The 14,181-nt window shown below is 45.7% G+C and overlaps 1 protein-coding gene across 1 annotated transcript in view; it reads left to right on the top strand.

Annotated features, from left to right (window-relative positions):
* The window catches only part of LOC120914150 (torsin-1B-like), a 36,823-nt gene extending 25,531 nt beyond the window's left edge, over window positions 1–11,292 (top strand). The window contains exons 4-5 of the mRNA XM_040324670.1: window positions 8,388–8,503; window positions 10,603–11,292. Of these exons, the coding sequence (XP_040180604.1) occupies window positions 8,388–8,503; window positions 10,603–10,847 (361 nt within the window). The 3' untranslated portion in view covers window positions 10,848–11,292. The remainder of the gene's footprint in view (window positions 1–8,387; window positions 8,504–10,602) is intronic.
* Window positions 11,293–14,181: the final 2,889 nt, after the last annotated feature.

The following is a 14,181-nucleotide window of genomic DNA, read 5'->3' as shown; positions in this document are numbered from 1 at the left end:
AAATAACTAATGACAGTCCACGCCTCATCAGTGCTGCATATTAATACCACTGTCACATGACATTAAAAAAAGTGTCGGTAATCGGTACCTAAACTCTGTCTTAACCGCATGCCGATATACGTCGGCACAATGGCACGGCTGCGCAAATGGGCGTACAGGTACGTCCCCTTTAAATCGCTGCATAGTGGGCATACCTATGTAAACAACAAGGCATTTCCCTGTTCTGCCTAGTGACATGACAGGGGTCATCGGAAGCAGTGATCTGTCATGTCAGTGGTAGCCCATCCCCCACAGTTAGAATCACTCTCTAGGACACACTTAACCCCTTGATCGCCCCCTAGCGTTTAACCCCTTCCCTGCTGTGTCATTTACACAGTAATCGGTGCATTTTTTATAGCACTGTATAAATGGTCCCAAAATAGTGTCAAAAGTGTCTGATGTGTGCCGCCATAATGTAAAATCGCTGATCGCTGCCATTACTAGTAAAAAAAAAAAATTATAAAAAAAATACCATAAATCTATGCCCTATTTTGTGGACGTGATAACTTTTGCACAAACCAATCAATATACGTTAATAGAAGAAGAAGAATAAGATAGAAGAATACGTTTCGGCTTAAACTGAGGAAACTTTTTTTTTTTTATATTTTTTTTGGGGGGGGGCGCTATTTAGTACAATATAGCAAAAAAATAAACGCAGAGGTGATCAAATACCACCAAAAGAAAGCTCTATTTGTGGTGAAAAAAGGACCGTCATTTTTGTTTGGGTGCAACGTCGCAATTGTCAGTTAAAGTGACAGGGGGCCGTATCTCAAAGGGTGCTCTGGTCAAGAAGGGGGTAAATTCTTCCGGGCCTGAAGTGGTTAAAGAGGTATTGTGACAACCCTAATCCTAAGGCCCCTTTCACACTGGGGCAGCATCGGCAGTAAAGCTTTTACCGTCAATTTTGCTGCGTTATTCGATGACTAGCGGAGCGGTCTGCCCCTTCACTCCCGATAGCGGCCGAGAAAGGGTTAAAACCGTTCCCCGTTCATTCACTCCTGTCAGAGAGTGAGGATGACTGCAGTAGTGCACGTAGGGACGTTGGTTGTCGTGCTTATTACTTCTGTGCGGGAACCTTTTCAAGATGGGGGATGCAGCTTTGGCTGCGGCAGAGGGCCGATACCCATTTGGATAAGCCGTCTTGCGTGGCGAGGGCGTTCCGTTCTCCCTCTTATTTGGATACTCTCAGTCCTCATGGACGATGTTGTCAAAAGTGTCTTTGTGTTTCCAAAGACACTTGCTGTACGGTACCCTTCGGGGAGTCCCTCCTTCAGAAGTGGACTGTTCCTCCCGTAGTGGAACTCCCTGTCTCTAGGTTCCCCTGGTTGCTGAGCTCTGTTTTCTCAGTGGTGCTTAGACAGGTATCTGGGGGGGACCCTGAATGACATCATATTGCGTCTTGATTTTGTCCGGTTACTAGATAGTTTTCCGGCTGTATTCCGCTAAAGAGTCTCTTGTTTTGCTTCCAAGGGGCGTTGTCGCCAGACTTCTGGCTGTTTTCCACGGGGGGCTGTACAATCTTGACAGTCTAAAGGATGGAGGGCATGGTACATTAATTGGGACCTTTTCTGGCGTACGTTTTTCAGGAGTGGTATGCTATCAAACGGATACCTCAGTTGGTTGGACCACGGGTAGGCCCTTCACTGGGCTGTGTTTCATCGGTTTTGTCATCCACTGGGGCACTCCTGAAGTAGATCTGCTTACTCCCTGGCTCAACAGGACGGTACCATGGTTTCTGGCAAGGTCACAGGATCTTCTGGCGCCTCGGGTGGCCCATGGCTCCAGTGACGTTTGCTCTGTCTTTCTTCTCCTCCAGCTTCTGTTGTGGCTTTTTGACCAGGGTCATGGCTGCAGGGATTCCGGTCGTTCTATTGGCTCCGGATGGGTCCCGTTGGTCTGGGTATGCCGAACGGGTGCGCCTGGGTACCAACGTTCTTTGGCGACTGCCTCTCATGTAGGATCTACTGTCCCAAGGACCAGTTTACCATCCTGCTTTAGAGTCTCTACGTTTAATGGCCTGGCTGTGTTGAGCCAGGTGCTGCAGCTCCAACTCTGCTGATGGCTAGGGAGGCTACCTTCTAGGAGGTTTTACCTCCAGATGGGGAAAGCGCATTTATCCTGGTGTGCGTGAGTGAGTAACTTGTATAGCGCTAGCAAATGCGAACCAAATCTCCTCAAGGCGCTTTGTGTCCAGAGCCGTGCTGATCCTTCAGAAGAGGTGGGTCTTTTGTTTTTTCCTGAAAGCCCGATTCTTTTCTTCCATGCGAATGGTCGTGGGTAGAGCATTCCAAAGCCGAGGTCCTTGGACTGCAAATCTTCGTTCTCCCTTAGATTTGAAGCGGAACGTTTCCTTGTGCGCATTTGTGGGTGATGCAGTGTGTCTTGAATGTGATCCGATCCTTTACGGCTAGCCAGTGGAGGGACCTCAAGACCGGGGAGATTGGTTCCCACGTTTTTTTACCTGTTACCAGTCTGGCTGCCGTGTTCTGGACGACTTGTATACACAAAATCTCTGGTATTTCGGTAGTCCTAAGTAGAGGGAGTTCGCGTAGTGAGTTGGGAATTGATGATTGTTCCAACCACTACTGCTCTATCCTCTTCCGGGATGAAGGGGATACGTCTACATAGCATGCAGAGAAAATGGTGGGAACCGCTGACTACTGCTCCTATCTGTGCATCCATCGTCATGTCTGAGTCAAAGATGACTCCGAGGCTTTTGGCTTTGTTGCTTGGGTTGATGGTTTGTCGAAGGATGGTCGGTGGTGTCCATGTGGTCCTAGAATTAGATTTCCGTGAAGGATAAGGAGTTCTGTTTTGGATCCATTGAGTTTGAGTGAGTCACCGGGCATTCATCCTCTTTCTTTGAGGTGTTATCTTGTCATTCACCTTACCCAGGTTAAGGTGGGGCTTCGCCTTTCTTTCCATAAGTTCCATCCTTGGATTTCCAATAACAATTTTATTGATAAAAAAAAAGTTAGTGCATACATAACTCAGTCTTCTAGAAAGGGAAGGATGCAGATATAGACAACACGAATAGAAGAGAAAAAAATATTTGAAGAGGGCACAGTACTATCAATACAGAGGGCACTCAATACCTTTGCTTACTGTAGTCTGCAGTATCAGTTTGTCTATCGTTTCCGATGGCGCCAATGTGGCTGGGTGTTAACTTGCCCTCGTCTATATGGGCTGCCTGTGTGTTGTGGCTAAAGTGATCAAGAAGCCTAACAGCTGAGTATCACATCAGTCGAAGTCATTAACGGACTCCAAAGTCATGGAGGGAGAGAGAAGCGAAAATAAGAGAAGAACAGGGAGAGGAAAAGGGGGGAAAGAGTAGGGGGACAGGGTAAGGAGAGAGTGTCATCACCTCGGCCACATACCGTCTCAAGGCGGGTCCTCCCGGCGGTGCCACAGCTCCCAGACAGCGTCATGTGCCTCCATCCGGTCCCGCAGCCTGGCGGTCGTTTTTTCCATGGTCTCTACGTCCTTAATCCAGGCATATAGGGCCTCATGTGGAGGGGGGGAAGCGGCGTTTCCAATGCAACGCCACCAAGCATTTCGCTGCCGTAAGGATGTGATTGGCCAGCTTCTTATACGGGGGCGGGACCTTTAGTGGTGAGAGACCTAGAAGGAAGTACTTTGGTAATGGGGGAATTTGTTTGTTCAGGAGTCGTTCTAGTAAATGCCGGACCGAGTCCCAGAAAGTAAGTATCATCGGGCAGTTCCAGTAAAGGTGGAGGAGGGTACCCCTAGCTCCAAGGCAATGACAACAACGGTCCGAGCTAGAGGGATAGATGGCGTGGAGGATGTCTGGGGTCATGTACCAGAAGCATAAGATTTTATAGGCATTTTCTTTATAGAGCGTGCATATCGAGCTTTTTGCTGCCTGTGTCCAAATCCCACGCCACTGTTCCAGGAGTATCTCCTCGCCTAGAGCCTTTTCCCATTTAATCATGTACGCATGTTTGCCTGTTACCTCCATGGGCCAGGCGTTCAGTATAGTGTATATCCCTGAAATCAGCCCCCTTTGAGCCGAGCCCGCCAGGATCAAGCTCTCGAACGGGGTTGGGGACAAGAACTGCAGTTTAGGTGCTATCGTTAAGGCATAGTGGCGTATCTGGAGATACCCGTAGAATTCCCGGCTCGGAAGGTCATATTGTGTCTAACTCTGCAAAGGGGCGCAGTCTACGGGTCAGGGGATCTACCAGGTTGCCAAAATGAAAGAGATTTTGCGATGTCCAGGGGAAGGACATGCGGTGTGTGAGGCTGTCACACACCGCACCTAGGGTTGCAAGCAAAGGAGGTCAAGAGCGAACTGTCAGAAGCCAGTTTTGTGATTGGGTAGCAGCTTGTGCCACAATCGCCTGAGCGTCGATACCGGGCCCAGCATACGGTCGGGGTCTACCTCCGCGTTTGCACTCCACAGCAGATTGTTGGAATGGACCGGGGGTAACCACAGTTTCTCAATTTCCGTCCACTTGTTGTATGAACGTAGTGTAAACCAGGATGCTACGGCCCGAAGCTCGGCCACTTGGTAATGCCTAACTAGGCCCGGGAAAGCTAGACCCCCCCCTCCACGATCGGGGCGCCGTCAGGCCCGATCTCGGTATCCTATGGCGCTTGTAGTTCCAGGTGAACTTTAACAGGGTCCACCTGGAAGTTTCCTCAGGTGGGCGTATGGGACTGGGATGGGCAGTGTTTGGAACAGGTATAGGACCTTAGGAAGGACAGACATTTTTACCGACGCCACCCTCCCCAGGAGGGATATATGATGTTTTTTTCCACTGTAGGAATAGGGCTCTAATAGATCAGAAAAGGGGGGGGGGGGAAGTTCTCCTGATATAGTGTGCCAAATCTGGGTGTGATGTGTATACCTAAGTACTTCAGGGCCACAGTTTTCCAGGTGTACGGGAAGCACGTCTGCAGATGGGTCGCCTCGCTCGCCGGCATATTAAGCGGAAGCGCTTCTGACTTGGACGCATTAATTTTATATCCCAAAATGGCACCATATCGGTCGAGTTCTGCATGTAAATTCGGAAGGGATGTTCTAGGCTGGGTCAGGGTCAGGATTACATCGTCCGCAAATAGTGAAATCTTAAACTCCCGATCTCTGACCATAATGCCCTTGATGCTCGCGTTCCCTCGAATCGTGGCAGCCAGAGGTTCTACACATAGCGCAAATAGCAGGGGAGACAACGGACACCCCTACCTGGTGCCATTAGTCACCAGGAACGAGGACGAGGGGGCGAAGGGTGTTTTAACCTTAGAGGAGGGTTCTGCATATAGGTGCCGAATTGCATGCATAAAGGGCCCCCCAAATCCCACGTGGCGCAGCGTAGCGAACAGGAAGGGCCACCCCAGGCGGTCAAATGCCTTTTCTGCATCCAGGCTAAGTAGAAGGGACTGGAGGCCCTCCCTGTTCCTCACCTCCACCAGGTCAATTTTCTTTCTGGTGTTGTCCCCTGCTTGACGGAGTGGGACAAAGCCCACCTGATCTTTATGGATAAGGGAAGGGAGAACTGTGTTCAGGCGGACAGAGAGTAATTTAGAGTGAAAATCTTAAGATCCGAATTCAGGAGGGCTATGGGTCTATAGTTGGCACACAGGGACGGGGTCCTTGTCTGGTTTGGGTATCACCGTGATGCGTCCTTGGATTTCCATTTGAATAAGGACATTGTGTTGCCTTTCTTGTGTCCCTGGTCAGCACATCCCAAGGAATTTGCCTTATCTGCCCTGAATGTGTTTTTTTTTTTCGGGGATTCGGATGTATTTGCCAGCCACTGAGTCTGTTTGGAGGTCAGGCACCCTGTACTCAGGAATGGGCCAAGAAAGGGGCTGTCTGCTGCTTCTGCAACCTTTTTTCTGGATGAGTTCGACAGATTATGACTCTGGGCTATTCGGTCGGATCGGATTCTCCTCCGTTCCTGGTTACAGTGCATTCTTCTCGGGCGCTTGGAGCTTTCCCGGGGCCTTCTGTCATCAGGAGACCGTTGCGCAGGTTTGCTAGGAGGCCTCTGGTCGTTGGTGAACATTTCACAAGTTCTGTGAAGTGGCTGGGTTGGCATCTGTGGCTGCCTCCTTTGGCCACAATTTTTTGCGAGCTGCTGCTTAAGAGGGTCTATTCCCTCTTGAAGGGGTAACGTTCTGCTTTCCAGCTTATCCTGTGGAAAAGCTCTTGTTACCTGGTTGGCTCTTGGGTTAGCCTTGGGATTTTTCGTTGCCTCACCCCTCATGTTTTGCACTGCTTTGGGATGTCCCAATGGTTCTGAATTAAGAAGGCTGTATATGTCAAGGAACGAAAGAGAAAATAGGATTTTTTTCTTACCGTAAAATCAGTTTCTCTGAGTTCATTGACAGACACAGCACCCACCCCTCTATGGAGCTTTGATACTTCTATTACTGCTTGCTACTAAACTGAATACCTAGAGCAGGGAGGGGGTTATATACGGACTGAGGACAGCCCATGGGCGGAGCCGGGGGTTGTTCTTTTTGCTCTTCCTAGTCCTACTCCTAATGGAGGCGATATAACCCAATGGTTCTGAATTAAGAAGGCTGTGTCTGTCAATGAACTCAGATTGCTCCTATTTTCTCCTTCACTAATGGGCACTGATAAGACGGCACTGATGGGCACTCATTCGTATATATTATACTTACCTGCTCTGTGCAGCTCGTTGGCTCTCCTGGTTCCTCCCTCCTGGTAAGTACCCCCACAGCAAGCAGCTTGCCATGGGGGCGCCCGAGCCGATTCAAAGCTGTGACAGGACCCCACCCCCTTTCTCCCCCTCATTAGCTGGCTGACTGACTTTCACAGCATCGGGAGCCAATGGTGCCGCTGATGTGTCTCAGCCAATTTAGAAGGCAGAGTCCCAGATGGCTGAGACACTTGTGGACAGAGATGGGCTCATGTAAATATTAGGGGGCTGCTGCACACAGAAGACTTTTTATCTTAATACAAAGAATGCAGAAAAAAAAACACCTGACTTTTTATAATCACTTCAAGGATTGCTCTGACAACTAATCAAATGCAAAATACTTTATTAATCTCAAAGGAAAATTATTAAATGCAGTTACAATCAACAAAGACAACACAAAATCACAAAAATAAATAGAAGACACAATAACATGACCAATAACCGCAATTACCAAAGAAAACTAAATTTAAAACTATACTCCAATAAACCATCCATACTATTAAAATACAAAGTAGAATAAATAAAACAGAATTGGGGAAAAAAAGAATCAAACTACCAAAATAAAAATAGTACACTACTTTCTCTAGCATTGCCGAAAATCATAATTAACCCAATACTAACAAACTATAAAAAAACGACATAAAACTCCTGGTCATAAACCAGATTAAAATCACAAGCAAGAGTCATGATTTTGCTTCTAAACTTTCTCTAAGATAACTGATGATTTTCTGATGTCAAATCTAAATGTCTTTAGTTTTTTTCCGTTTTTATTTTCTGTAGCATTTGCCAGCCTAGATTTTGTTTTTCAGAAGCAATCCAAATAAAATCTCTTGTCTATCTAGTTTCATTGTACAAGCAAGCACTAGGCATGCAGCTAAAGGAAAGTAACTGTGCGCAGTGACCTGTACAACAAATTAATACCTGACTTCTGGCACCCATGGTCTGAATTGATATTTAACATGTAGCCCACTTTTCACTTTGTCGTGAGGAATATTTTTTTATAGATGCTTTTGATTAAAGGAGCTCATTCGGCTGGACTTCTTCTCTGGGTCACAGGAGTGCAATTCGTATTGCACTCCTGTGACCTGTTTTCAGCAGAGAGTGGACTGAAGTCTGCTCTCTGCTGACGTAGCCAAGATCAATCCAGGCACCGCATCCTCCCGAATCTGGCAGTCTGGATCCGCCAGGTACCTGGACTGATGTCTGTCTCGGCCTCTCAGCGAGCCGCTAGGACAGCCTCCTCAGCTCAGCACTTCAGGGAGCATGGAGGAGCAGAGCAGGAGAGCTGCTGATTGACAGTCAGCAGCTCTCCACTCAGAGAGCAGTGAGAACTGAGCCATCGGCGATGTTCGGTGGCTCGGTTCTCAGTGAAGAAGTGCTGGGGGACAGATGTATCATCAGAGTAATGCTGCATCCACCTAGGTTAGTATTAATCTGCAAAAAAATGGATTTCTATACTTCTCCTTTTAATGTTTTATAATGGTTGAACAAAGATCAAAAAATTGAATCCAGTCACAAGTTATGGATCTTTTATCTCCTAAAAAAGGCTCACTTTCACTTTGTCCACTCATCAGGTTTTTCTTTTTACATTTTGCGGTGTTCGGATAAAAACAAAAAACAAAAAAAACTGCCTCACGTAATTTGCTTTGTTTCCATTAGCAATGCAGGAGGCGATGTTATCAACAGATTGGTGCTGGGATCCAAAAAAAGGAGAGAGGATCTAGAGCTGAAGGATCTGGAGTCTGTGCTTTCTGTCGAAGTATTCAACAAAGATAGTAAGTGCTATCGGGTCAGAATTTAAACATTTTTTTGTAGCTCCAATTTTTTGTTTTTATTAGATTTTCGGAAAGGCATACAAAAAGACCTGATCATATCAGGCAAGTTATCTCAAATTCTTACAAAAGATTCTGAAGTCCAAAAAAGCAAATGTAACGATACAAGAAGGCTCATTAGCCTTGTAAGTCTTAACTTGCATATGTAATCCTAGCAAGAGAAGAGGTGGAAATAACTCGCAACAATGACTTTAAAGTGCTAGTAAAGTCATGTATGCCATTTTTACCTACAGGTAAGTTTATAATTTTACCTTGTAGGTAACATGAATATCTCCTAAATGTGTAGAAGATAATCCACAGGGCAGCAGCCAGTGACGTCACTGGCACATGTGCTCTGAAGGCACAGCATACTGTAAACCAGGGGTGCCCAACCAGTGACCCGGGGGCCACATGTGGCCCGCGACCTCCTGATTTGGGATGGGATAGAATACTGTTATTAAAGGTCAGTTTATTACTAAAATCAGTGTATATATGGGCATATCTGTTCTGCAGTGGTTACTGGGCTGCTTTCATACTAATCAGCAGATGCAGAGCAGCACAACTGCGGTTTACCTGCAAGTTTGGTGAGCTTTCTGAAAGTGCACCAAACCTGCAGAATATAATAGAAGTCGATTGCAAAGTGCAGAAAAGCCAAAGGTACACTGCGTTGCCCCCACAGTGTGGGTAAACCACAGCGCATCAGTGTGAAAGCAGCCATGGGCCCCTTTCACATGGTCAGTCCGACCCAATTGGACCCTCCATTCACCTCCAAAGAGTGGCAGATGTAAACTGACTTGTGTCTTACCTCTGATCCGGCTGCGTCCGTGTCCACTCTGCATATGCAGAGCGGACATGGACCTGCCATCCATGCCATCCATCCCCTCCGCTGATTGTGGCAGTTACCAAGTCGCCTAAGTGGCCCTTGTACTTCAAAATGTTGGGCACCCCTGCCGTAAACAGTGACTCCCCTGCATATGCGTGGTAATGACATCATTGTGGCTCGGCCAGTCAGACGGCCGGAGCCTGCGAACCTGGAAGGAAGATCGGGTAAAGATGGAAGCCCTGTCGGCAGTGACAGCGTGTCGCTGAAGGGCTTGGTTTTAAGGGAAGTCTCTCATAATGTGCTAGTATGCTATGTGCATTATGACATTGCCTTGCAGGGTGATTTATTTTTAATTCTTTTTTTGTTTGTTAGTTTTTTACAAAGTTTACTATTACTATAAGCCAGGTCCAGGGTCCAATGCATGCATGAAAGTGAGGAAGGCCATTGCAGGGTCAGAGCTGAGCATTTTAATGTAAAACTGTCAGTTCAGTGCAATCTGTGTTGGTGACCTGGCTGCTGGGATTTGTTCTGTCCTGTGCTGCAGGTAAACCACATAATTCAGTAATAAATATGTACGGTGACTAGATATTTAGTGCGCACTGCTTTTTGTTTTTGGGTGCGGTTTGAAATAAAAGTGTTCTCTAAGGATGTGAGCCTGAGCACATACAAAAAAGAGTGCTCTTAAAAAAACACAGAAAAAGTATTCTGGAACATTGTGTTCCTTTTAACTTGATGGCAAACAAAAGCTGTAAGGACAGCCCAGTATAACTCCTTCCATTATGCCAAAAAAATTTTTTGCAGGTCCCCATGTAATCGCAATGACATTTGGACTGTAAAGGGCCATCTAATTTTAAGACTTAACAATATTTGTTATCGATTTATTGGATGCAACCCAGTCTTTTTTATATTTTACCAAAAAATTTGGTATAATATTGTGTTTGCACTAAAATTCAATTCAATGTATTTTTTTATGAAAATATGCATTTGACAAATAGCTGTGCAAGTATCGTGTAAGATAAAAAAAAAAAAAACTGCAACTGTCACTATTTTTTTCTCAGAAAAAATATAAATGTTTATGGGTTGAACGTCATTTCTAGTAAAAAAAATTCAGATTTTAATGTCTGAAAATAAACATTTTGAAATTGTCCCAGCAGACAAGCGGTTAAAGATTATATTTTGATTGAATATGGTAGAGCAGATGACTCAATCCACTGTTAATCCACCATGTTTTTATCCCCAGGTGGCTTTTGGCACAGCAGCCTGATTGAAAAGAATTTGATAGACTTCTTTGTCCCTTTTCTACCGCTGGAGTACAGACATGTAAAGGAGTGTGTCATGGCGGAGCTAAGACATGGCGGCTTAATGCCTAATGAAGAGTTGGCAACCCGTGTGGCCAATGAGATGACTTATTTCCCCAAGGATACTCGAATGTTCTCAGATAAAGGCTGTAAAACTGTCGCAAAAAAGCTGACCCTTCATCTCTAGTCACTGCTGTCTGGTTTAGCCAGCTGCTGGTCAGCGAAGGCACGATCTTCTCGCTTTATCCTTGTACTGGGAACTCAATATTTGGGTATTTCATGAATGACTGGTGCATGTTTAGCCATGCTTCTCAGGTATTCCCCAGTGCTGCCTCCATTGGTAACCATATGAAGGTGAAAGTATCCCTTGACTCCCCTTACAATCCCCCTTCTTTCCTGGTGTATTTTAGCCTATCTTGCGTAAACCTACACATTTTATGGACGAATCTTCATGTTTGCATAAACCTGATCCTAAATGGTTCTCTTGTAATATTGACATTTTGGCCCACCAAAACTCAACTGATTCAGCCAACAAATTTTTACGTTCCTTTTGGTTGTATTGAAAATGTACAACTAATATGTGTCATCTTGTTTTCTATACTAATACTGATTTGATATCAAGGAGCACAAATTCTCACCTTGGGTAAAAAAGAAAAAAAAAATATATATATATATATTTTATTTATATTTTTTTGTAGCGTGGGAAAAATATAATCTTGCAAGACTTTACCTCATAAAGTTTTTTTATAGTGGCAATTAACCTAAATGTGAATTGATTTTGAATACTTTGCTTTAACCACTTAAGGGCCGAGCCTGTTTTTCAGACTCAGTGTTTACAAGTTTTAAAACAGTTTTTTTTGCTAGAAAATTACTTAGAACCCCCAAACATTATATATTTTTTTTCTAACACCCTAGAGAATAAAATGGCGGTCATTGCAATACTTTTTGTTACACCGTATGTGCGCACCGGTCTTACAAGCGCACTTTTTTGAGAAAAAATTAACTTTTTCGAATTCAAAAATAAGACAACAGTAAAGTGTGTGTGTTTTTTTTTTTTTTTATATTGTGAAAGATAATGTTACGCCGAGTAAAATGATACCCAACATGTCACGCTTCAAAATTGTGCCCGCTCGTAGAATGGCGTCAAACTTTTATCCTTAATCTTCATAGGCAATAGGGGTGCGCATCTTCACTGGCCTCATGATTCGATTCCACAATGCATCACGATTACTGACGCGCTCCAGCTTCCGCTTGGGCCGCCTTCCTGCAATCTTCTGGGAATTATAACAAGTCCCAGAAGATTGCCCGGCTATGCAGGACAGCGCAGTGAGACATGCACACCCAGCTGTGAAGCTGCAAGCTGTCACAGCCGGATGCCCACAGTATTGCCAGCGCCGTGGACAGGTAGGGGAGAGAATGGACTGTTCGGGTGGCCAAGTCGCTGGATTGTGGGACAGGTGAGTGTCTTTTTATTAAAAGTCAGAAGATACGTTTTTTTTTACTGAAACTCTGCTTTAAATAAAAAAAAAAACCTCACTCCAAAAGTGGAACTTGCGCTTTAAGCACTCCTCGCCCCCTGACATGCCACATTTGTGTTTCCTCTTTTTTAGTGGGACTTCCTGTCCCGGCCGCCTAGGTGTAGACTCCTCTCGCCCTAGGCGGCTCCTCCCTGCCAGCGATCTAGGACACAACACAGGTCCCAGAAGATTGTCTGGCCACAATGGCAGAGCGCAGTGCGGCTCCCGCAGTGCTTGCCTGGCCGTGAAGCCATAAGCTATCACAGCCGTGTGCCCGAAGTAGATTTGATGGCGCCGAGGAGAGGGAGAGGAGCAGGGCTCTGTGTGGCCGCATCGCTGGACTGTGGGACAGGTGAGTGTCTGTTTATTAAGTCACCAGCTACACTTTTTGTAGCTGCTGACTTTGAATAAACTAAAAAATGGTGGAACTCCACTTTAACCACTTGCTTACTGGGCACATAAACCCCCTTTGTGCCCAGGCGAAATTTCAGCTTCCGGCACTGCGTCGCTTTAACTGACATTTGCGCGGTCGTACGACGTGGCTCCCAAACAAAATTGACGTCCTTTTTCCCCACAAATAGAGCTTTCTTTTGGTGGTATTTGATCACCTCTGCCGATTTATATTTTTTACGCTATAAACAAAAAAAGAGCGACAATTTAAAAAAAAATATATATATTTTTTAGTTGTTGCTATAATAAATATCCCATTTTTTTAAAAAAAAAGTTAAGGCCGATACGTATTTTTCGAAGTATTTTTGTAAAAAAAAAAAAAAATCGCAATAAGCGACTGGTTTGCGCAAAAGTTATAGCGCCTACAAAATGGGGGATAGATTTATGTTTTTTTTTTTTTTTTTTTACTTGTAATGGCGGCGATTTGCTTTTTTTTTTTTTTTTTTTTTGTCAGGGCTGCGATATTGCGACGGACGTATCGGACACTTTTGACACAATTTTGGGACCATTCACATTTATACAGCGATCAGTGCTATAAAAATGCACTAAGTACTGTATAAATGTGACTGGCAGTGAAGGGGTTAACACTAGGGGGTGAGGAGGGGGTTAAATGTATTCCCTCATTGTGTTCTTACTGTGTGGGGGGAGGGGGCTGACTGGGGGAGGTGACCGATGCTGTGTCTCTATGTACAAGGGACACCGATCGGTCTCCTCATCTCTGACAGCACGTGGAGCTCTGTGTTTACACACAGAGCTCCACGTCTCTGCTGTGTAACCAACGATCGCGTGTGCCTGGCGGACATCGTGGCCGCCAGGCACTCGCATCGGCTCCCGAACGGTGCGCCGGGCACGTTGTTTCCCCGCTGCGCGCCCCCAGTGGCGCGCATAGGGAACAACAACAACAGGACGTCCACCCGGCACTTGATTAGCCGCGCTGTGGACGTCTTTCGACCATAGCGCGGATCTCAAGTGGTTAAAGAGTGCACTAATCTGGTGCACTACAGGGTACAGGAATTCACATAGGCTGCTGCTGGGAGGTCAGGAGGAATTGGAATTCACAGCAAACAGCCCTGTGAAGTTCCCTGTACTACTGTCTCTGTGCTGGCTTTTCCCCTGGGTTTCCCTGTTTGCACATTTCATTGTGTTAACTCCTAGTGTGCTGGAAAGTGCAAACAGGAAGCCGGGAAATGTCAGTACAGAGCACGTGTAGGAGCCGGTGTAAGTAGAGTACAAACACATTTGTACTTTACTTACTGCTGTTAACATAATGGATTTGCACTGCATTTATTACAGCACAGTTAAGTGTCCAACGCTGTATGTGCTTTTTAAAATATATTGTTTCATACCTCATTTAGCCTGTGTATAGAACTGTATATCCCACTCATGTGACTGCCTGGTCCTGCCCACCTCTCTCACACGTCTCTGGTCTCGTCTCTCCTGATGTCAGTGGGAGTTCTCAGCCCCGCCCACCGACTGTAGCTATCAGATCAGAAGAGAGGCGGGTGGGGCTGGTGTCAGAAGAGATGTGTGAGGAGAGAGGCAGGTCGAGCCAGA

Source organism: Rana temporaria, chromosome 9 (genome assembly GCF_905171775.1).
Source record: "Rana temporaria chromosome 9, aRanTem1.1, whole genome shotgun sequence".
Lineage (NCBI taxonomy): Eukaryota > Metazoa > Chordata > Amphibia > Anura > Ranidae > Rana > Rana temporaria.
Note: the sequence above shows the minus strand (reverse complement) of the source record. Positions and strands in the feature narration are given on the sequence as shown.